The sequence below is a fragment of the Clarias gariepinus genome, chromosome 6, assembly GCF_024256425.1.
Source record: "Clarias gariepinus isolate MV-2021 ecotype Netherlands chromosome 6, CGAR_prim_01v2, whole genome shotgun sequence".
Taxonomy (NCBI): Eukaryota; Metazoa; Chordata; class Actinopteri; order Siluriformes; family Clariidae; genus Clarias; species Clarias gariepinus.
Genome location: NC_071105.1, coordinates 16,518,674 through 16,543,514, shown reverse-complemented (window position 1 = coordinate 16,543,514; position 24,841 = coordinate 16,518,674). Strand labels below are relative to the sequence as shown.

At 38.3% G+C, this 24,841-nt stretch overlaps 1 protein-coding gene across 5 annotated transcripts in view; it reads right to left on the bottom strand.

The window, feature by feature from the left end:
* Window positions 1-1,832: 1,832 nt before the first annotated feature.
* Window positions 1,833-24,841, bottom strand: part of st3gal3a (ST3 beta-galactoside alpha-2,3-sialyltransferase 3a) — a 52,221-nt gene continuing 29,212 nt past the window's right edge. For 3 of the 5 annotated variants that reach the window (XR_008360783.1, XR_008360785.1, XR_008360784.1), the window contains 6 exons: window positions 22,536-22,630; window positions 19,597-19,660; window positions 19,368-19,463; window positions 18,828-19,014; window positions 9,818-10,316; window positions 6,711-6,857 (listed from right to left, as the gene is read on the bottom strand). Coding sequence is in view for 2 of the 5 variants with exons in the window: in XM_053497827.1 (XP_053353802.1) it covers window positions 5,244-5,333; window positions 6,711-6,857; window positions 9,818-9,964; window positions 18,828-19,014; window positions 19,368-19,463; window positions 19,597-19,660; window positions 22,536-22,630 (826 nt within the window). In the remaining 3 variants the exon portion in view is untranslated. Of the gene's footprint in view, window positions 5,334-6,710; window positions 6,858-9,817; window positions 10,317-18,827; window positions 19,015-19,367; window positions 19,464-19,596; window positions 19,661-22,535; window positions 22,631-24,841 lie in introns of those variants that run through there. The other 2 variants (XM_053497827.1, XM_053497829.1) reach the window with 1 other exon arrangement.

Sequence of the window (24,841 nt, the reverse complement as noted above, 5' to 3'; positions counted from 1 at the left end):
TGTCCACCCGCCTCTTGAGGATGGATCGCAAGTTCTCAATGGGATTAAGATCTGGGGAGTTTCCAGGCCATGCACCCAAAATTTTAACGTTTTGGTCCCCGAGCCACTTACTTATCACTTTTGCCTTATGGCACGGTGCTCCATCGTGCTGGAAAATGCATTGTTCTTCCCTTGGATGAGAAGCAACCCCACACATGAATAGTCTCAGGATGCTTTACTGTTGGCATGACACAGGACTGATGGTAGCGCTCGCCTTTTCTTCTCAGAGTCTTAACTTCTAAAGTCTTCGCCTCACTGTGCGTGCAGATGCGCTCACACCTGCCTGCTGCCATTCCTGAGCAAGCTCTGCACTGGTGGCACTCCCGCAGCTGAATCCTCTTTAGGAGACGATCCTGGCGCTTGCTGGACTTTCTTGGACGCCCTGAAGCCTTCTTAACAAGAATTGAACCTCTTTCCTGAAAGTTCTTGATGATCCTATAAATTGTTGATTTAGGTGCAATCTTAGTAGCCACAATATCCTTGCCTTTGAAGCCATTTTTATGCAATGCAATGATGGCTGCACGTGTTTCTTTGCAGGTCACCATGGTTAACAATGGAAGAATGATTTCAAGCATCACCCTCCTTTTGACATGTCAAGTCTGCCATTCTAACCCAATCAGCCTTGTGCTCGTCAACATTCTTACCTGAGTTAACAAGACGATTACTGAAATGATCTTAGCAGGTACTTTAATGACAGCAATGAAATGCAGTGGAAAGGTTTTTTGGGATTATGTTAATTTTTATGGCAAAGAAGGACTATACAATTCATCTGATCACTCTTCATAACATTCTGGAGTATAGATTATAAAACTATTATAAAAACTTAAGCAGCAACTTTTCCAATTTCCAATATTTATGTAATTCTCAAAACTTTTGACTGTATACTTGTATGAGCACCCAGTGTGAGATTATTGTCTGGCAAAAAAAAAAAAAAAAAAAAGGCATGTGAACTTGTGCTTGGCTCATTGTGTTTGAATTTATAATACCACCAGAAGTAGCATTTAGTTACTTAATCAGCTGGAATGATGTTATTAGACTATATATGCTAATTCAACTAGATTTATGTTACTGAGATTTGTGTTATTGAAACACACCATCAATTAAAAATCATTCTGGAATGAAAAACTTGTATAGTTCAAGGAGCTCATTTATATAAACATACACTACCAGTCAAAAGTTTGGACTCATCTTCTAATTTCATGGCCTTTCCAGATTATTATTTCTTTAAAATTGGGAAGCAATGCTGAAGGCATTCAGAATATGCAATATTCTCTTTTGAACAGTTGATATCGACATGTATGTGCTACTTATGCTATATATGTAAAGCCTTCAGAAGGGCTCTGATATTAGGTGATGTTAACTGGTGATGTTTGAGGCTGGTAACTAAATCCACTTCCCCTCTGTAGCAAAGGTAAGATTTGGTCTTGCTTTCCTGGGATGCTCAAGTATGAGTCAGTTTCATCACTGTGCTTAATGGGTTTTGGAAATGCACTTGACAATACTGTTCTGGCAAGAACTATTCCAGAACAGCTGATCTTTATGTCATAAAATAACCACCAACTGTTGCCGTTACTTAATTACCTAATGACATATACTGTATGATATTACATAGTTATGAAAAAATGTTGTGATGAACCAATATCACTCCAGATTGGCTACATCAACCCACCTCTATAACAAGTTTGTGGTTGTGATTAAATGGATATGAGCATCTCTGTATCAGGTCTCTGTAGTTGGTCCTACTCAAACACCCACAAACACACACACATTTATACACATTTCAGACAAGAAGGTAAAAAATTCTGTATAGTTTAATTATAATGATTTGTCATGTACTGCACAAGACTGAATCACAGCTAAGTAAAAAAAAAAGCGGTGATTTAACACTGTAACACAATCCACTGTGGTCCTGCTAATCGACATATAGCAGGACATAATGAGGAAAAACAGTCCTGTGTGCTGTAGCAGCATCCGTGCTGGAACACTAAAGACTGCAGAGAAAGCAGCCGAGTGTGAGGTGAACAACAATAAAGCTATAACTTGGGTGAAAGTAAGCATGAACTTAAAAATGTATATATAAATATAGATATTTTAAAACTAAACAAACAAAAAAAAAAAACGTACACACACACCACACACTTACAAGCGTGCACACACGCTCACTCTCTCTGGTGTACATACTGTACATCTTTCAGGTTAAAAGGCTGCAGGGACGGATAAGTATGAACTGGATATGCTGCTTCTGATGCTGCTGTTTGTTTCTCTTCACATCAATCCCAGTCTAACTTAACACAATGTGAGGTTTGTAAGAGCAAACTTTTTAAACTTTGTTCAGTTCTATTTAGATTATTTAATGACCTTATTCCACTATTGAATCACTTGCACATTCTAAAAGGACAGTAAACTTTTGTGGCATATGGCAAAAATTTATCTCCTTTGCAGTGTAAAATTGGTGAGCCGTGTCACAAGACTACAATACTAGCATTTCATTTGCAAGAAGCATACAGATAGCACTGCAACCTTCAGCTAACCAGTTTGCTAACCTAACCGTTTTTTAGCTCTTAAACAAATAAGCTGGGGGATTTAACTCTCTGTCACTCGTGTTTACCTTTTATATCACAAACAGATTAACACTAAGGATGTCATGGTGAATTAACCGCCTTGCATCCCAAGAGACTACACTGATCGCTACCGAAAACCTTTATTGATTCTTCAATGGTTTTCCCATGTTCAGCATTCTGACTGTATTTTTCATCACTAAGTATTATTTCAGCTGTAACATTAGCAAGGGAATTTTTGATCTCGGGGGCAGATGATAACAGGAGAAAGGGGAAAAAGGAGAATAATATGAGACATTTAACTATATCAGCCCATTCAGAGCTGCTTAGAGCCAAACCTTCCATCTGTATAATGTATTTGCTAATTCTAAACCTGGCCTTGTGATCAAGGCAATAATTGTACAATAGCTTTTGTATATTTTAAACCATTTTAACAGATTTAAACCTGCAGGTTATATTATTTTACTAGTTTTACATGGAGATGTTCTTTTTCTTATTATTTCACATGTGATGCAACCAACCAATTATGGTAAATTTAAAATTTATAGAAGGTTGGAAAATGTAAATAAATTATGGCTATTTCTTTTTTAATATAAATGTTTAAAAAGGAAAAAAAACAATAAAACAATATAGCATACAGTGGGGCAAAAAGTATTTAGTCAGCCACCAACTGTGCAAGTTGTCCCACTTAAAAAGATGATAAAGGCCTGTAATTTTCATCATAGGTATACCTCAACTATGAAAAACAAAATAAGGAAAAAAAAACAATCCAGAAAATCACACTGTAGGATCTTTAATGAATTCATTGGTAAATTTCTTGGTAAAACAAGTATTTGGTCACCTACAAACAAGCAAGATTTTCAGCTCTCACAGACCAGTAACTTCTTTAAGAAGCTCCTCTGTGCTCCACTCGTTACCTGTATTAATGGCATCTGTTATCAGTATAAAAGACACCTGTCGACAACCTCAAACTGTCACACTCCAAACTCCACTATGGCCAAGATTGAAGAGCTGTCAAAGGACACCAGAAACAAAATTGTAGACCTGCACCAGGCTGGGAAGACTGAATCTGCAATAGGTAAGCAGCTTGGTGTGAAGAAATCAACTGTGGGAGCAATTATTAGAAAATGGAAGACATACAAGACCGCTGATAATCTCCCTCGATCTGGGGCTCCACGCAAGATCTCACCCCGTGGGTTCAAAATGATCACAAGAACTGTAAGCAAAAATCCCAGAACCACACAGGGGGACTTAGTAAATAACCTGCAGAGAGCTGGGACCAAAGTAGTGAAGGCTACTATCAGTAACACACTGCGCCACCAGGGACTTAAATCCTGCAGTGCCAGACGTGACCCCTGTTTAAGCAAGTGGATGTCCAGGCCCGTCTGAAGTTTACTAGAGAGCATTTGGATGATCCAGAAGAGGATTGGGAGAATATCATATGGTCAGATAAAACCAAAAGAAACCTTTTTGGTAAAAACTCAACTTGTGTTTGGAGGAAAAAGAATGCTGAGTTGCATTCAAAGAACACCTTACCTACTGTGAAGCATGGGGGTGGAAACATCTTTGGGACTGTTTTTCTGCAAAGGGACAGGACGACTGATCCGTGTAAACGAAAGAATGAATATGGCCATGTAGCATGAGATTTTGAGTGAAAACCTTGTTCCATTAGCAAGGGCATTGATGATGAAATGTGGCTGGGTCTTTCAGCATGACAATGATCCCAAACACACCGCCCGGACAATAAAGGAGTGGCTTTGTAAGAAGCATTTAAGGTCCTGGAGTGGCCTAGCCAGTCTCCAGATCTCAACCCCATAGAAAATCTTTGGAGGGAGTTGAAAGTCCGTGTTGCCCAGCGACAGCCCCAAAACATCACTGCTCTAGAGGAGATCTGCATGGAGGAATTGGCCAAAATACCAGCAACAGTGTGTGAAAACCTTGTGAAGACTTACAGAAAATGTTTGACCTCTGTCATTGCCAACAAAGTGTATATAACAAAGTATTGAGGTAAAATTTTGTTGACCAAATACTTATTTTCCACCATAATTTGCAAAAAAATTCTTTAAAAATCCTACAATGTGATTTTCTGGATTTTCTTTTCTTATTTTGTCTCTCATAGTTAAGGTATACCTACAGTATAATGAAAATGACAGGCCTCTCTCATCTTTTTAAGTGGGAGAACTTGTACAATTGGTGGTTGACTAAATACTTTTTTGCCCCACTGTATGGGATCTTGATGTTTTTGTGTATGTAGATGTCTGATGGTCTGTTACATGCTGTCTTTCTGTTGTCACTTAGTAACTGATTTTCACAGACGTGGTGCTGATGCAGTTTTTGTTGTCCCTGCAGCCATCGACAACTACATTAAAAACAGAAAAATAAATAAAAAACGAAGCAGTGTCCCTCAGTCTGCACTTAAAAATGGAATTTTTTAAGACTGATATAGTGTAAAAGCATGCCTTCGTGTGGCATTCACACTAGTGTGTCCTCTTCAATGCATCTTCAAGAACTGCAACAGGTGGAGTCTTCCAGTAACCACGTTCAAAAATCAGCTGAGCTAAAACGTGAAGTCCGCACACGCAGGTTCTATTTAGAAGCAAGTTGCTAATGGCATTTCCATATTTGCGATGCGTGTGAAAGAGATACTCAGATCCCGTTGGTCAGATCCTGAATTACACTGGCCACCACCAACTTCCGAAGAAACTCCTTTTCTTTTGATATATTGTGTGTCCATGACTGCAAAGAGAGAGAAAAAGAGAGAAAAAGAGAGAAAAAGAGAGAGAGTAAACATTAAGATCTGTGTCAAATGCGCAAGGCTCAAGTGTCTCTCTGTTCACTGAGCTCTGTATTCAGCTTCACTGACATGCCTGTGAGCTGGATTACAGTACACTCCTGCTGCTCTATAGCTTTGACTGTATACATGTTAACAATGGAAAACTGATCAGCATGTCTAAAGTAAACATGTTACTGGAGCGGGAATACAACAGAGACAATAGGAGTGGCCCTTCGAAAACACTTGGCAGATTACAGAAATATTAAGTGAGAGAGCTTCTTCAATAACAGAGAGTGAGAGAGAGAGAGTGTTCAGAGAAGAGAGGGAGAGAGTGAGAGAAAGACTACAGATATGGATTGACATTTTCTGTTTATCTTAACTGAGAAAATTCTACTGTGATTTCAAGATCTCACAGATAAAGATAATTGGTTAAGTTATTTTTACTCTTAAAAACTATGCTTATGGATTTGCCAAGAATGGAATAAAATAACCCTTAAACTTCAGACGAGACATGGACTCTAGTGTCAAATGACAGCAGCAATTAATCAGGATTAAAATTCTTGTGAATAAATGTTTATTTAAATGTTCAAACAAGAAATCCTTCCAGAAACAAAGCTGTACTTTAAGAACGGAAGTTAGAGAGATGACACAGATTACAGAGGATCTTTAAAAACTCAAAGACTGCAGTCTTGGAGATTTGCCTCATATTGCAGCTGCAATAATGCCAAAGCACTGAGTCAAATAGATGATAGAGCAGCACAAATCTCTGTGATGGATTGGCACCCTGTCCAGGGTGTACCCAGCCACGTGCCCTATGCCTCCTGGGATAGGCTCCAGGTTCCTGAGACCCTGAATACAGGATAAAGTGGTATAGAAGATGAGTGAGTGAGCAGCACAAATCCGGCTTTGAGCTTTAATGCCATCACCTCACAGTTAAAAGTCTCAAGCAAAAATTGCAAATAAAAGTGATAACTGCACTTTCCCATCATGAATTATTGTGTGCTTTTAATCATAATCTCTATCATTAGCTATGTAAATTTCATAGGAATGAGTCTGCATTGATCTCTTACTAATCCTTTTACAAGTGAAGCATCAAAAGCTATAGTTTTCGCTTTCTCTCTCTCTCTCCATTTGTCTTTCCTTCTCTTCCACACAGTCATTATTGACAGCTTCAGAACAACACATTGCTCAATAATAGATGTGTGGAGGTGGGGGGCAGAGGAGTAGCGATATCACTGCAGACTGAGGGGTCACTGGACTCATTGACTGCTGCTGTGAAGGCAGTCATGGTCTCATGAACACACACACAAGCAAAGAAGAGGAAGTGTGGAGTGCATTACGTCTTTGATAGCGGACATCTTGACCTTCTCGTAGTAATGCAGTGGAGCATGAGGGTTGTTCATGTCATAGCCGAATCCAGCCACCGCCACCTCGTCACAGTTGTGCAGTGCCATTGTGATTGCCACTGTGCCAAGCGTTGGGATATTCTGGGGTAAAAAAAAAAACCCAACACAGATATTTGACAAAATCCTTTAAAAAAACACTATGGATAGTCCAATTTGAATTAATTAATTTATTTTAATTTTCTTTGCATTATTAAATGATTTATAACATAACTGTCTAGAATGTCACTGTATGTGCCTTTTTTACTTTGTACAAACATTACTTTTAAAGGACGACCAAGACAATTACAATTATTAAAGAAAAAGACGACAGTTACAATTATTAAAGAAAAAGACAAAAGTCTGGTCCGTAGACAACGAAAGTGTACAAATGTTGCAGAAGTTGTCAGCTTGTTCTTCATATAAGTAGATGAATATGATAAACCTGATGAAACATTCAGTTTAAAAAAAAGGATTTATTGCCACTAAAAAGGTTTTTGGATTCATAATTACGCCAAATACAGGCTGATATCAAACCTCCCCTTTATCTCTAAGATCCTGGAAAAGATAGTGACACAACAGCTATGTTCATATCTACATAGGAATAGTGTACCCGACATGTATCAGTCATGATTTTACAGCACAGAGACAGAGCTTGTTAAAGTAGTAAATGACCTCCTATTGGCCTCTGATCAGGGTTGTGTCTCTTTGCTTGTGTTACTTGACCTTAGAACAGTTTTTGACACCTGTAATCAAAGTCTTTTCACATTTTACAAAATGTAGTAGGAATTAAGTGAACGGCCCTTTCCTGACTCCTATCCTATTTGACTGATCATTATCAGTTTGTAGATTTAAATGGTGACTATTTTGCATGTTCTCAATGTGTTCCACAGGGTTTAGTTTTAGGCCCACTGCCTATTTCCTCTGGGCGACATAATTCATAAGCATGGTATTAGTTTTCACTGTTATGCTACTAGTGAACTGCTAGTGTCTTACAATCCACCAAGCCTACTTTGATCAAAGTATGCAGGCTTCGTGTCAATGTATTACGAAAAACTACAGCAGGGAGCAGAGCTTTTTCTTAGACAGCCCCAAAGTTATGTAAGAACTCAAGTGTTTAAGTCTTGGCAAAAAAAAAAAAAAATTAGCCAAGCATTTTTGTGAATAGATTAGCCTTAGGTAAAGAAGCAGATCTGGGGGATGTACGTAGAGTATTATGGTGACCCGGTATGTTTAGATGCTGTCTTCCCCAATCTCACTGATCACTCAGGTTTGTTGATGGTGGATTGACTGGTTGCGTTACAGTTCAGGGAGTCCTCATGTCTTGTTTCCTTCTGGCTCTCCCTTTTAGGTATTCTGTCATAGTTAGTCCTGCAGGATTTCATACACTTTCCATAATTGTTTTTTGATTCTGTAAAGCTGCCTTTGCCACAATGACCACTGTTAAAAGTGCTATACAAATAAAATGTAATTAAAAAATGTAACTAAATAATTAGAGAATACGGGAAAGTGCTCCCAAAGCAAATAAAATTATTTGTATGATAATACATAACTTATTCAGACAATTTATGTAACCCATGAGCCAGACAGCAGTCATTCCCAATCTGTTAGTGAGTGTGTGTGTGTGTTTGTGGTGTCTCACCTATGCGGTTTGACTATGGAAGGACCGACACGCGGAAAGATGGAAACCTAATCACAGCATTAAAACTCATGGTGAGTCATAATGAACTGTACTTACGGCCACTGCGAGAAACAGTGTAGGTGATATACGGCTATTAGTAGTTAACAGATTATGGGCCAAGCTTCGCTAAGTGATGATGGTAGAATATTTATAAAGGTCTTGACTAAAACAACATGCATGAGGAATCACAAAAGTGTTTTCATTTTCTGCAATGGAAAAGTACTCCAACTAGTTACTTTTATCAGAAAGTAACGCTTTAATGTAAGTAATTACTTTTTGAAGACAGTAATTTTGTAATGTAATAAGTTACTTTAAAAAGTAACAACCCCCAACACTGCTAACCGAGGAGTAAGCTAATTTTAAGTTTAAATGATTAATATCATTTTCAGCCACTGAAGTTTGAAAAAAGTATACAGTTATTTATGAGATTTACAGTACTGTGGCAAAAGTCAAAGGCACCATACTGTATTTATGTTTTGTCATGGCTGTGTGAGCAGGTGCCAGGTCATGTTTGAAAATTAAATCTCCATAAAACTGGAGGTAAGGATGAAGTGGTCTAAAACCTCCTGGTAGAGGGCTACTCTGACCTTGGACCTGATCAATTACAGTGGACCAACAAGCAGATGACACCAACACAGACTGTGCAACTTGGATTTGGTGTCTCTCCTCTCTTCCTCCAGACTTTGGGAAACTTGATTTCCAAATTAAATGCAACATTTGTTTTCATCTGAAAAGACGACTTTGGTCCACTGAGCAACAGTTCAGTCTTCTTTGTCCTTAGTCCAGGTGAGACACCTGATGACACTGTCTCTGATTCAAGAGTGGCTTGACACAAGGGATATTTGTAGCCCATGTCCTGGATACGTCTGTGTGCAGTTGTACTAGAAGCACTGACTCTGGCTGCAGTCCAGTCCTTGTGAATCTTCCCCAAATTCTTAAATGGGCTTAATTTCACAATCCTCTCAAGACTTTTCTTTTTATTAATGTGCTTGGATAACAGCACTCTGTGAACAGCCAGCCTACTGAACCAATCTAAGAGGCCATTTACAGGCTCAGGAAACCTTTGCAGATAATTAGAGTGTGACAACATGAGTTTCCAATATTAAAATTTTTTACAACATTCAGAATTTGGTATTTTCATTCGCTGCAAGCCATAATCATAAAAATGAAAAAAATAAACACTTGAAATATATCAGTCTGTGTGTAATGAATCTATATAATATACTGGAATAAATAAACTTTTCACCGATATTCTAATTTACTGAAAACTAATTGCTGCATATTTATCAAAGTGTTTCTCTCTGAGCAGGCAGAACGAGTACCTTACAGAACGTATACAAGACATGATCTTGAAAAAAAAGCCTGGTGTGTGGCCTTCCCTCACCCCTCGACCCATGAGGCCGTTGTTGTGTGGCAGACCGATGAACTGAAACGCTGCCTCTTGAATAAAATACGGGTTCAGTATCCTCATGTCTGCTGCTTCCCTGGGCACTTCACGCGCCACTGACTTCCAGAATCCATCTGTCCCACGCTGAAACCATGTGAGAGACAGAGACAGTAAGAGAGAGGGAGAGAGAGAAAGAGAGAGAGAGGGAGAGAGGGAGAGAGAAAAAGAGATAGAGACAAAAAGACAGAAAGACAACAAGAGAGAAGAAGAAGTGAAAAGCAATTTGGTGAGCTGTCAAAGAACTGGAAAGCAACCCAGGACATAAAGTGGAAGATAGAGGCAAACAGAACAGAAGAAAGAGGGACACAGATAGGAAAATAAGTAAGGAACAAAAAGAGAAAGGTAAAGAGTGACAAGAGAAAAAGCAGGTATGAAAAAGGAGGGGGAAAAAAAGCAGAAAAGGATAGAAGGTTCTCTTATTTACCCGTCTTTTTTGCTATGGCGATAGTATAATTTATAATTCACGCCAATAAAATATTTAGAAAGAGAAAAGTACATAAAAAGAAATAGTATAAAGAGAATTTGAAAGGGACGAAACAGACATATGAACAGAGAGGGAGAGAGAGACAGATATAGAGAGACAGAGAGAGAGACAGAGGGGGAGAGGGAGAGATTATTACTACATATTACATGTTGACTGCATGTACAACAAACAAATGGCAGAATGTTAAAACTATAATTACATAAACAACTGGAAACCGAACAGATTCGAAACATGCCATGCTTAGATGTATATGAACTGTTTCGAGGAGTGCCCCCTTCATCACACCTGCCCTGTTATGCCACAGTGGGAAAGTCTGAGTGATCGAGCTGCCAAGACTCTCAGCTGTGTAAATAAGCCTCTCTGACTGGCTTTGATGAACAGCACGGAACATTTCTGACAGTCTGCCAAACCCCAGCTCACCTGTCTGTCAAAACACAGCCTACTAAATCATGTTCCTGTTCATCAAACAGATAACTGAAGTGTATCCTGCAATTAAGAGCTGCTTAGAACTCCAAACAGACACTTTCCACAGAAACGTAGACAACTTTAGGACTGATCTAAAGTGACAGTATGAGAAAGTAGATATACATTAGGAATCTGCATCTGATTTATTTCTTACAGCTTCATTTAAAAACATTACAATTACTGTTAACAGGTGGTGCCAGGGGTAGCTCAGTGGTTAAGGCATTGGACTACGGATCGGAAGATCCCAGGTTCAAACCCCACAACCAAGAGTTGCCACTGTTGGGTACAAACACCGGCTTTAAAAGTAAAAATTTGGATAAATATTAATGTTATACCGTAGCTCAAACATGAAAAGTTTATTTATGAGAGTAAACTGTACTGAGACGCTTTTCTTATACTGTATGTGGGTGGAGTCTACATGCAGTTTATCTGGCTATAAATCAAGTTAATGCAGTGGACGTACAAACCAGATGCCAAACCAGAACTTGGCTACCATGTGATGAATCCAAAGACGGTAACATCACCACCTGCATCTGGCACAACACTGCATCTGCAGTGCACTGCCCGCTGACTGTGATTCCTATGACTGTGATTAAACTGTTTGACTGTGTAGTCAAAGAACATAAAACACACCAACAAAGTGGACGTTTTTGTAACTGCTTAATCTCTGTAAATTTTGAACGTGTTTCAGTGAGTGAGTCAAAACACTCTGGATGTAAAATCTACTGTAATTTAATTGACTTAAAATAATTTTTTTTCAACACAATCGCCTTGCTTTTCAATATAATTTGTCCAGCTGGCAACAAGCTGTTGTATTCCCTCTTGCTGCGAGAAGTGAATCTTGGTCCTTGTTGGGCTGCTTTCAGTGGACCAAACAGGTCAAAGTCTGCGGAGCAGGATCAGGACTATACGGAGGACATTTTAAGACCATAAAACAAAATTTTTGTAGAGTGTCGACAGTGTGGGCAGAAGTGTGTGGACGTACATCTACCTGAAAGATCATAACGCACTTGGATAGCGGTCCTCTGCGTTTAATCCAAAGTTTAGACTTCAGCTCTTTAATAAACATACCGCTGTAGCAAGCACTGTTGATCCCTAAACTTTTTTCCTGATAATGTTCCAATACTGGCCCTTGAGAATCTGAGAAAACTGTATTATCTTTTTAGACGATAGTTGACTTTTTAACTTTTTTGCAGATATCCAAACACTTAAATATGTTGTTTATGCTCTTTGAGTTATTTTAGCACCAGGTACATTCTCACCCAAAAAAGGAACCATTTTGCTCACACTGCAGTTACAAATAAACTGATGTAATATATTTACACCTGCACAGCAGAGACTGGGGAGACAGTATCCTTGAACAGAAAGCACTGATACGACCAATAATTAATCAGCACTCTTTTAAGTTCATAATCAATCATTTTAGAAATACAGTTATGCCGAAGTCACTACTTTCTCTAACTACTACTCATTTCAATCCAAAACTACCAGCACCACCTACACCAAACCAAGTTCAGACAAGTTCAGACAAAAGACCACTGTCGTACCAGGATATTTGCAGCACTGATCATCACTAATTGCACAGCAAAATAATAAAGAGGAAATTCAACAGGTTAATAACAGGAAAAGCAGACAAACACAGGTATCATTGCCAAGTATCTAATTAAAAATAATTTACAAATCACATGCTTTACTAACACACTTTTTCCTTAGGAGAAACCAGATGCATGAGTTTATTAAGGAGACTTAAATGATTAGAAAGATCATTAACAGGTTATGGATGGAAATTGTGATTGAGCTGAAGGAGCAGAAAATTACACCAGGAGTAGTGTGTGGAGTGGGCTTTTAAAACAGCTGATAAAAAAACAAGAAGGGCAAACAAAGCGCTGAGGTGCAGGAAGCCCCTGTATCAATATCATTGAGGCCATTAGAGTAATCAGGAGACAGGGTGATGTGCAAAACTACACTGCCCTACACAAAGAGTTACCTGTATACCTGCACCTGGGCTGCTTTAAACAGCCACAACATGATGTCGATACAATCTAGTTAGACAAACAGTCAAGATGAATTACTAATGTGCTACAGGGTTCATGGAAAATAATAAACAACTGCATCCTAGCCTAGTGTGTTATTTTCATCACTTCAGCTCTTTCTTTTAATAATACACTGCACTATAGATATTAAGCTAATTTATTGTGTTCCTTTAAAAGGTTATTTATTAGCTCCTTATGTAGTTTATACTACTAGCTTGTGTAATTGTTTAATTTTGGTTAATGTTCATTCTAAAGTTTGCATTCTTTGACTTCTTTAACACCTTGGATCCGATTCTGTTTAATTTGTAAGTGACTCAGAAAAAAGGTGCCACATGATTCAACTTTGGTTTGGAAACATACAGAATGAGATAAAATTCCTCTCATTCATCCTCATAGACTCTTTCCTCAAAGTTCTTCCACTATGCCTTCATTCAGCTATGAAGAATTCTTGCTTTGTCACATTTTTGTGTAATGATGCTGCCCTCTGATCTCCTCGTCTGATGAAGGCACGGTTTCTTTGCTTACAGAGAATTGCAGAAGAGACGTCCCCTCGGCAACAATGATTGCAGTCAGTAAGAGTTTATCTCAGCCCGTATCTCTCGCACACACTGTCGTTCACAGTCGGGGACAGAATCTTTTCATAGTTAGTGGTGGGAAAAAGAGGAAAGCTCCTCGTCCCACCTTTCACCCTAGTTTAAATCATTAGCTGCTAATGTTTTAAACTTTATCTAATAACTCACCAAAGTAACGCAAGCCTGTGGACATGGCGATACAAAAACATCACAATATCTATCGCATGGTCTTACAATACATATCGTGAGGTCATCAGTTATTACATTTTCCAGAACTCAACAAATATATAAACATTAAACCAGTGGTTCTCAAACATTTTCTGTCATTCCCCACTTAAGGGGGTGGGCGAATTTTCAAGTTTCCCCACTTGTCAACAAAATGATAACGAAAACAGCCAAGTGTACTATTTATTGAAAAATAAATTTCTAAACCAGTAAGATCAAATAACACCAAGTTCAAAACAAATAAAATACACAAGCAAATGTTATAACAGGCTTACTTTGTCACTTATCTAGAGCTTTCTTTGAAAAAAGTTAAATGGCTTATTAACATGCCTGGGGTGTGTTGTCGATAAGTGTCTTCCTACTTTGTCTCATGCTGTCTGCTGCCAGCGGTTTAAGACACAAAACACACAGAGGTCTCTCCTCTGCCCCACCATGAATCCAAGCGCAACATAGGCTTCATCATGTTTTTCTTTCGGCTGGCTTTTTGGTTGATTAGGCTGATAGGACTGAATCACCTGCTTATTTGTGGTCCATGTAACAAATGTATCCATTGATGTTATTATGCTCACTACATACAGTACGCTACTGTGTTATGGTCTAAAATACCCCCGACCTAGGCCACGGATTGCCCACCTAAATTCATAGGTTTATGGTTTACAAATTACAAATTATAACAAATGAATTTAATTATAAAGTAAGCAATATTAAAAAAAAGGTTGTATAGGGGGCAAAATATATAAATTATATATTTTTTTCATATACCACATGTATATTTTTATATTGCTTATTTTATAATAAAAATCTTTTCCTGTAATTTTTCACCACAAACAATATTTATTTAGTGTAATTTGTGATAAATAATTTGTTATTTGTACATTGACAAACCCCTGCAAAATAAATGTGCCATAAAATAATCACTTTTGGGGATTTGTATTAATCGTCTCGACGAGTGTCACGTGCCTAGGGTTAATTATAATAGTAATAATATATTTGATAATAATAAACCTTTGAATGTATGTCCTAATATAATATTTGATATGGGGGGGGGGGGGGAATCCGTGGCAGGAGGGCATTTTAGCACATAACACGTGTTTGTGTCCGCGGTAAAGTTAGTTTGATATTCGCATCTCCGAATTCAATAGCTGCGTAAATAAACCCGTGAATAAGATACCCACATACATATATTTCCTCTCTACACTGTCTTTAAGCTCCATCCGCCTTAAATTATACATGTTTAAAAGCATAAACACCATTATTCTCTACGGCGCAACGAATGATTTAGGGATCATCACAAAATGCCGCACAGCAACAAAAAGCGTAGAACGATATTGATCTTCCCTTCTGTTCAGCGCCTGAAGGATCAAAAAGCAACTTTGTTTCTACACTGGAAACTAGAAATGCCAGACTAGTACTGCCTGAAAAAATAGTAATGTTTAACAAAAATACGGAAACATCAGCATACACATAGGAATAAATGAAATGACATATATAATACCGAATGTTTCCTTATATATTGTTCCTCTGGAATTAACATGCCGACGTTAAACCGTAATTGTTGCACTATGGTTCCACTTTTTCTCTGATGTTATTTTAATTTACTCATATTAATGATCCATTTCTTTGTGTGTCATTATTTAGTTTCGAGTGTCCGATAAAGAAAATAAAGAATAAATAAATCAATAAAGAAAAGCATGAATAAGAATAGGTACTTTCCTATTATTTTCCACTAATTCCCTCCCGTTCATTGCGCCCCACCTGTCATGTCTGTATTCCCCACTAGTGGGGCGCGCCCCACACTTTGAGAACCACTGCATTAAACCAACATAAACAAACATACAGCAATACATACCACTATACATTTGACTTATCCTTAACCAAAAAACTATGCTGTAAATAGCCAGTATTGGATTATTAGATTTTTTTTAATTAGCAGAATCAAATTATTTGTACATACAGTAGCTGCAATTATAATTGCCCTATACATTCAATCAAACCAGTAGCCAGTAAAGGGTAAAGTAGGAGGAATAAAGCAGAACTGTTTTTCATGCAGTCATTGCTGTTGCTGAACCTTTAATTGTATTTTATCAAGGTTGTATTATATTGTATACTAATAAATATTTAAAAACTTGTCAAATGTTGTTTCATCCTTATTTCTTATTGTGGCATCACCACAGAGCCTAAATACTTCCAATAAATATAACTGCATGGAAAATGTGCCAATGTCTCCGCGCACCTGTTCATGTCTTATATTACTTGAAAGGGAGAGAAAGACAGAGAGTACAAAAGCAAGAGAAGCTGTAGCATGTCTGCCTCTTCAACAGCTGACACGACCACAGGCAGCGGACCACACAGGAATGTCTCTAAACAACCTTTCGACCCTTTTTACAGATAATAGTACCCGTCCTTGCTTGCTTTCCTGTTTCCAAGTTTCCAATTGTTCTCTTAGTGAGCTCTTTTGTCTTCAAGACTAACATTACTTCTGAATCAATCAATAAGAACAGCAGGGGCCCTTGGAAGGAAGCTTCTATAAATTTATGTAATTCTGATTACTGCCAAGCATCACATCCACATTTACTTTTTATCTTCTAATTATCCTCATCAGTGTTTCAAATCAAAGAATAATATGCAAGGTTTCCAGACTGGGATACTTCAAAACTCAATTGAAAATGTTCCACTCAATTTCATGCATAAATACGTCTTCTGATTACAGAATGGACGAGGACATGAATGAACAATGGTTTAACTGGAAGGGTCAACGGGAGACAGTGACCTGAGACGGAATAGGGTATCCAAACGAAAAATGGTTATCTTATAAGACCGCTTCATTTATTTTACCTTCTTTCGGTTGCACAAAAGTAAATCTTTGTTTAATGATGGCACCTTTAAGAAAAACAACAGCTCGTTCCAGTAAATCAGCACAATGCATCAAATTTGACATTTGCCTGATTTTGGACTGATGAATGTTCGACATTTATTGATTGCTTCCCAAATAAACAACTACATACAAGGCCATCTCTCAGTGGAACACCAACACGCACTCTTTCTCCTCCCTGGGAACAAACATGAAAGGTTTAATGCAATGGTAGACAGGATCACTTCATGCATTTTATTATCTCACTGTATTCAGGGTTTCCAGATTAGATCAAGGATTTAATATTAAGTCACCTTTAAAATCAGTTCAAATTGTAACCAACTTCAACTGCATTAAAGCTACCATCCCTAAACGCTAGACATATTTTAAATCTCTCTGGAGAATAAGCCATGCAAAAGTTGTGCACAATACTCAATTGCTTTAGCTGGCAAAGGCAGGTGACATAGTAGATACAGTCTGGAGCACCAACTTATCTCATTATTCCCGCTACTGAAAGAGAGAAGAACCCTAAGGGAAGTCTTGTTTAAAAGCTCAATGAGTCTGACCCACTAACCTTATCAGATTATTGTGAGACTCGGATCGTCCTGCTGCTATTAAAGGCCTTTCTTTGAGCCGTGTGTGGGCATTGTGTGCTCACTGAATCGGCCCATCCTCTCTCAGGAGAATGTCTGAGCTCACTCTTATCTCAGCGTGAACTGTATCTACTACACTTTCACTACTTAATTATGATATCTGATGAGCTCACTCTGTTTTGATCCAAACAAATAAAGAGATGTTTGATCATTTAAAAAAAAAGGGGCACAGAGTACTGTATATATTTCCGCCAGTGTAAGGGGTAAACTGCTGTTATGAATTCTTGGTTGCTTGACTGTTACATCACGCACCTTAATCTTTTACTGCTTACCCTAATTGCTATGAATTGTCGAAAACTGCTACATTTTCTCTCAAACATCCTTTTCTGACTTGCTACAGTACATTTCTTTGATTGTAAACCATATAAAAGGGAACTCATCTTCAGAGTTTTTCTTTCATGTTCTGTCAGAATAAAGCGGATTTGTGAACACATTGTTCTGACAACATTGTTCTGCTCTGGCTCAATGGAACACACGAGTAATAATGGTATTCTGAAGTGTTCACGATAGGAGTGTGCACGCTACTGCAATATCTGATCGTCACATGCCCTGTGTCCAAGACTGTGTTGAATTGGTGAAATCAGCTTTAATGATGTCAGTTATCTTCAGAACCCTCATCCAAACAGCAGCTAACTCGAACACATAAAAAAAAATCTTGTTTCTTTCTACCACTATAAAGAAAGCCTTTGGACACACATTTAACTAAAAACGTGAAACATTCCGACTTCAGGGCCCGAGATAGCCCGCAGACAGCTTCGCTACAAAATCTCTCTGTGACAGATCTGTAATTACTTCATTGTAAGCATGTTGGCGCTTGTCCTAGATGTTTGAGTGGAGCCCTGAAGCAGCTCTCAATTAAGCAGCTTCACGTCATCAGGGCCAGGAAGAAAGCTGAAAAGATCATCATTGATCCCACACACAGGAAGCCATCTGTCCCACACACTCTTCTTAACTCTCTCTTAACTCCTTCTTTATAATAGCCATGCCTTTGTTCAAGCCTTACTATTAGGGCCTAATTGAAAATGACATTTCCATTTAACAGTGACATGCTACGACTGCACAGAACAATACCAGACACAATATTTATGTGATCAGCTTCAGTGTCCATAAGGTGTACAGTTGTTGTCTTTTTTGTGTGTATAAACATACTTATAATTATCTGATCATAGAACAACAAATTACTTTTTTTTACTGTTCAATTTTTAAATATAACAAAAATAAAGCCAAAGAAGAAAAAACAAAAATCACGTGGGCAATACTAGTGTAAGTACCCCCATGATTCAAGAGTTTGTAGATCCACCTTTACCAGCAATAACTATAAGTAACTGTTTCCTGTATGAGTTAATACGTCTCCCACATCATTGTGGAGGAATTTTGGCCCATTCTCCTTTACAACAAAAACGTTTGACAAGCAAGATGGGACACAGGGACACTCTGGCTTTCAAAATTATCAATGGCTTTAGGATTATTCGGATCATCCTGACAGCATCTCATACATCTCCAGCTGCTTTACACAGGAATTCAAAAACCTCAACAAACCGGACTTTTAGTAGCTTGTCATTATTTAATATCATTACCATAATTGTTTTTATTATTGTTATTAGTATTAGAAAAGACATGCAACTGCTTTTTTTGGCTGAGGTTTTAATACATAAGGTACCTACCAGTTTCTCCTTGAACACCATTTGCCTGAGCCATTTCAGGTCGTGTGGTTTGAAGGCAGAAAGGACGAATAGAGAGTTCTTCTCATACTGCTTGAGGTCTTGAATAGCTCCCTCTGGATATGTGATGCGCATGGTGGTCCTAGATCCCACATCCTTCTCATAGCCAGCCACTGGAGCCCCGTTCAGCCTGCAGCAGAAAATAACCCAGTAATATCAAGTCAGGGGTGGAAAATGGGGTTAATATGAATATTATAGACAAAGCAATTAGATCACAAATTTGCATGACAGCCATGATGAAAGTTACAAAATAGCAGCTGAATCCTACCATCTTGTGGCTGAAACCCATGAAACATAACTACAAAATGTTAGCCACCTGTTTTTGAAACATGCCTTATGCATACTACACATTACATGAAAACTGCTGGCAAATTAGCTGCAAGTATATTTTTTATAAAAGAAAAAGTTTATTATTCAATTATTATAAAACACTAAAGCAATTTTTTTCTATTGTTGTCCACTCTTTATGCGTGCTTCTCTTACCTTATGATTACATCGTACTGATCAATTTTAGAGCCCAGTGACTTGTTGAAAAGGATCCCTCCATTGCCAATGACGATACACCTTTTACAGCCCAAACTTCATATAACAAACACAGCATATATATATATATATATATATATATAAAAGTACAAAGTTAACATTGACTGAAAAAATGCCTGATGATACAATGATCATGTAGCTTTATAACAAACAGAAAGAAGAGGAATACTTTTCCAGTTCAGGTCCAAGCCCGTAGTTCCTCGCCTCAGCTAAAATGATGTCGATGATCTTATCTGTGGTGAGAGAACAACATTTAATGGAGTTCAAGTCCCAGATCTCTCATTCATACATTCAAGCCAAGTCAGGGCTTTTAATCAATTACGCTCTTTCATTACTTAAGTAATTATTTACACGGCCTGTCAAAGCAGGGAAAACCTTTTCCAAAATTACTGTTGTAGCTTTTCAGAAGAAATTGAAGTATACCGAAGATCATTTGAAGATGATTATTGCTGAATTTGGTGCATTTTTGTTTGGCTTACTTCTTGAAATCATTAACCTATGATTTATAATATTGCAGGAAATACAGTGGTGTGAAAAACTATTTGCCCCTTCCTGATTTCTTATTCTTTTGCATGTTTGTCACACTTAAATGTTTCTGCTCATCAAAAACCGTTAACTATTAGTCAAAGATAACATCATTAAACACAAAATGCAGTTTTTAAATGAAGGTTTACGTTATTAAGGGAGAAAAAAAACTCCAAATCTACATGGCCCTGTGTGAAAAAGTGATTGCCCCCCTTGTTAAAAAATAACTTAACTGTGATTTAGCACACCTGAGTTCAATTTCTGTATTCACTCCCAGGCCTGATTACTGCCACACCTGTTTCAATCAAGAAATCACTTAAATAGGAGCTACCTGATACAGAGAAGTAGACCATAAGCACCTCAAAAGCTAGACATCATGCCAAGTTCCAAAGAAATTCAGGAACAAATGAGAACAAAAGTAATTGAGATCTATCAGTCTGGTAAAGGTTATAAAGCCATTTCTAAAGCTTTGGGACTCCAGCGAACCACAGTGAGAGCCATTATCCACAAATGGCAAAAACATGGAACAGTGGTGAACCTTCCCAGGAGTGGCCGGCCGACCAAAATTACCCCAAGAGTGCAGAGACAACTCATCCGAGAGGCCACAAAAGACCCCAGGGCAACATCTAAAGAACTGCAGGCCTCACTTGCCTCAATTAAGGTCAGTGTTCACGACTCCACCATAAGAAAGAGACTGGGCAAAAACGGCCTGCATGGCAGATTTCCAAGGCGCAAACCACTTTTAAGCAAAAAGAACATTAAGGCTCGTCTCAATTTTGCTAAAAAAACATCTCAATGATTGCCAATACTTTTGGGAAAATACCTTGTGGACCGACGAGACAAAAGTTGAACTTTTTGGAAGGTACGTGTCCTGTTACATCTGGCGTAAAAGTAACACAGCATTTCAGAAAAAGAACATCATACCAACAGTAAAATATGGTGGTGGTAGTGTGATGGTCTGGGGTTGTGTTGCTGTTTAGGACCTGGAAGGCTTGCTGTGATAGATGGAACCATGAATTCTACTGTCTACCAAAAAATCCTGAAGGAGAATGTCCGGCCATCTGTTCGTCAACTCAAGCTGAAGCGATCTTGGGTGCTGCAGCAGGACAATGACCCAAAACACACCAGCAAATCCACCTCTGAATGGCTGAAGAAAAACAAAATGACTTTGGAGTGGCCTAGTCAAAGTTCTGACCTGAATCCTATTGAGATGTTGTGGCATGACCTTAAAAAGGCGGTTCATGCTAGAAAACCTCAAATAAAGCTGAATTACAACAATTCTGCAAAGATGAGTGGGCCAAAATTTCTCCAGAGTGCTGTAAAAAACTTGTTGCAAGTTATCGCAAACGTTTGATTGCAGTTATTGCTGCTAAGGGTGGCCCAACCAGTTATTAGGTTCAGGGGGCAATTACTTTTTCACACAGGGCCATGTAGGTTTGGATTTTTTTTCTCCCTAAATAATAAAAACCATCATTTAAAAACTGCATTTTGTGTTTACTTGTGTTATCTTTGACTAATAGTTAAATGTGTTTGATGATCAGAAACATTTTGTGTGACAAACATGTAAAAGAATAAGAAATCAGGAAGGGGGCAAATAGTTTTTCACACCACTGTATAATAATGCTATAAATTGTTTTTTTCAAGTGTACCACCGTTATGACATTTTAACCTTTAGACACTCAATTTCATATACAGTAGGAGTGATAGACGCACAGACAGAGTCAGTTGATAAACAACCTTGGCTCATCTCAGAGGTGCTGCCTATGTCACAATACCTGGCTTTGCATCATGTGTATGTGTAGTGTGCACACCCATGCAACACCAATCACCTACAGATGAGGTGCGTGCGCGCACACACACACACAACAATCTTTCACCTGGAGAGACCCCTATATCCTGCTTATAAAAGTAAAAAAAAAAAAGAAAATGTATAGGAAATACTATTTGGTGAGCCACAGGCAATGCTGAGCGAAAAGAGCTGTATTTATGTAATCATGTTTGTGTTTAGTTTTACTGTTCCTAACAACCATTTCAGTATGACCTGAGGCCAAAAAACTTTTTACAAGCAATATTACTCGCCATTTTTTTGCTCATGCTCTCACCCAAACAGATAGTGAGCTTGATTCAGGGATCTGCTGCATTCGAAAACAGATGTGTTTCCTCTTGGACTGTTCATGAAGCAGGACACTGAGGGATTCACACTACATACTTAAAAAAACCTGAGCCTCTGCAATCTCTCAAAACTACATGACCTGTCAAAGAGTGTGTGTGTGTGTGTGTGTGTGTATAGACACAAAGGGCCAAACTGCTTAAGATCTGGCCTAAAATCTGGCAGTGTGCACTAAGATTAAAATAAGGAAATGTGCACATTAGAGTTTGATACAATTTCAACTCTTACAAAGTTTATACAGACAGACAAGGGACAGACTTTTAATGTTCATTAAACTTCCTAGGTCTTACAAATCTCTATCACAGCATGTACAAAGAGCAATGAATGACATTTTTGGAAAAAAAAAAAAGACTTAAAAGGTTTGCTGTTCCTGTGTAAAATAAAGCCATGGGTTTAGGAAAATACACTCCCACCTTGTGATTTTATCCCAAACGGTGGTGGGTAGGCGCCAATCTTTGACAGCCGTTTAAAATTCATATCAAGGAACATGGGGGCCGCTTTCATAAACCTAAGGACAGAAGATTGCATAAGTAAATACAGAGAAAGAGAGAGAGAGAGAGAGAGAGAGAGAGAGAAAAGGCATGAAGTGGACAACATGATGCACAAGGGAGTTGGAGGTACTGCGGTGGCCGTCTGTGTGTTTATAAGTAAACAAGAAAAAATCTGAAATTTGACTACGCCTTTCCAAAATCAAAGGATAACGTGCCATCACTTGTTAACAGTAGCAAAAAGTCTCAGTGTTTTGTGTGTATGCCTTTCATTTGCATATATTCAATTTCCCCTCTTCTACAGTGGTGGTTTTAATTGACACGGTATTGGATTTACTCCGTGGTTGTACTGTAGCATTGAACACGACATTTCAGAACTTTTCTTACCGGGATGAAACCAGTTTGCAGCACAATATCTGTACAATTAATTTTTTTATAAATATATAGATATTTTTTATGGAAACAAAAATCCAATGCTGAAAAACAAATGAAAGAAAATAAACCCTAATTAATACATCAACAAAATGCAACTTTACTGACGAGCTACAGAGCTCTCCGGTCTGAAGACTTTCTCATGTCAGGAAACTTTCCCTCTGATTGTTAGTATGCTCCCACACTGAATGGTCATTAATAAATTGCTAAATAAACTTCCCCTGATGGGAAACCTCCCTGTATTCACAATTATATGTGAATTTTAATCTTATTACGTACAGTATAACATCTGCCACACATGTGCATGTAGGAGTTGTTAATACAGCAAAGAGAACATTTTTGAAGTGGTAGCTCAGTACATTAAGGCTCTGGGTTACTGATTAGGGAGTCGGCAGTTCAAGTTGCAGCAGTTGGGCCCTTGAGCGAGGCTCTTGATCCCCAGCAAGAATTTAACAGCACTTCAAGTATTGATTACCACTACACATAAACCATCACTCCCTCTGCTACAGGCTGCCAAGCGGAGGATAAATTTAACCACTGTGCCCTAGTGTGTGAAGAGCTAGCAAAAGCTCCTTAATACGCAGTTCACCTGCTATTATAATTTTTAGAGCAATAGTACAGTATGTGGGGCATTGCTGTTATAGTGCTGTAATGTTGTTGTGATCACACAAGTCTAAGCCCTGAAAGCCAGCATGCTTTTGGAAAGAAAGCTTTATGCCAGATTGGTGGCTTTTACTGTGAATTACCAAAAGCGAGCAAAGGTGGCATGCTAAGGGGGGTCTTGCTATGATAGTCTTGATAACATGATCTCTGTGTGTAAGAAAACCACAGAACCATAGCACAGTTATCACTTCAGCTGACAAGTGAGTTTTTCTACTGAAAAATGCTGCAATATGAAAATGTAATGCACATGTCTAATACACGGGTGCGTTATTAACAGCAAGTGCTGTGTGTTACTCGTTATTTACCAGACAGCCTCTGTGAGTCATTACTGCCCTGACCCTTTAATCAGAACCGAATCAGTACTGCCCACTTCGCTCAAGCACGATTGTAATTATCCAGCGCTGTTATGAAACCAATGACTTGTTGGCCTGGAGAAGTCCTTTCAGCACGTTAGTTATGATATGCAGAAATCCGGCCTAGACATAAAAATGTGGTAATAACGCAGGTGCTCTCTATCCATTCCCACAAATGCTGAGAATAAAACACCAAAGAGAAGCTCTGGAATTCTTCTTAGCTCTGTGCTGTAAGTGAGGAGGACAAGGGTTCAGCAAGCGCCCAATGACCCTGAAGATCACCTCCACACACACACACGCGCACACACACACACACACACACACACACACACACACACACACACACACACACACACACAGAGGATCTTAGTCCTAGATACACTATGGAACTACGAACAGATATAATACATTTTTAGCTCTGTTCCTAAAAAGTGAATGCAAGTTCATCAAGTAGGACATTTTTCTGGAACAACCCGATTTTGAATCAGTCAAAGCTGTCAGATATCAATTTGTGCCATCTACTCCTCTCGTTTCTGAGCTGCTTGGAAATCCCCTTAAGACTTGCCAGTAAGTTTGCAGACAGATACACCATTATGTAGCTCTACGTTTTAAGACATGTTTTCTCCTGATTGCCTCCATCAAATATTTAAATTCAATTCAATTCAATTTTATTTGTAAAGCGCTTTTAACAATTGGCAATGTCCCAAAGCAGCTTTACACAATCAAAAGAATTATTTAAGTTTGTATGGAATTTGAATGATTGAATAAGAACTCTTACTACTT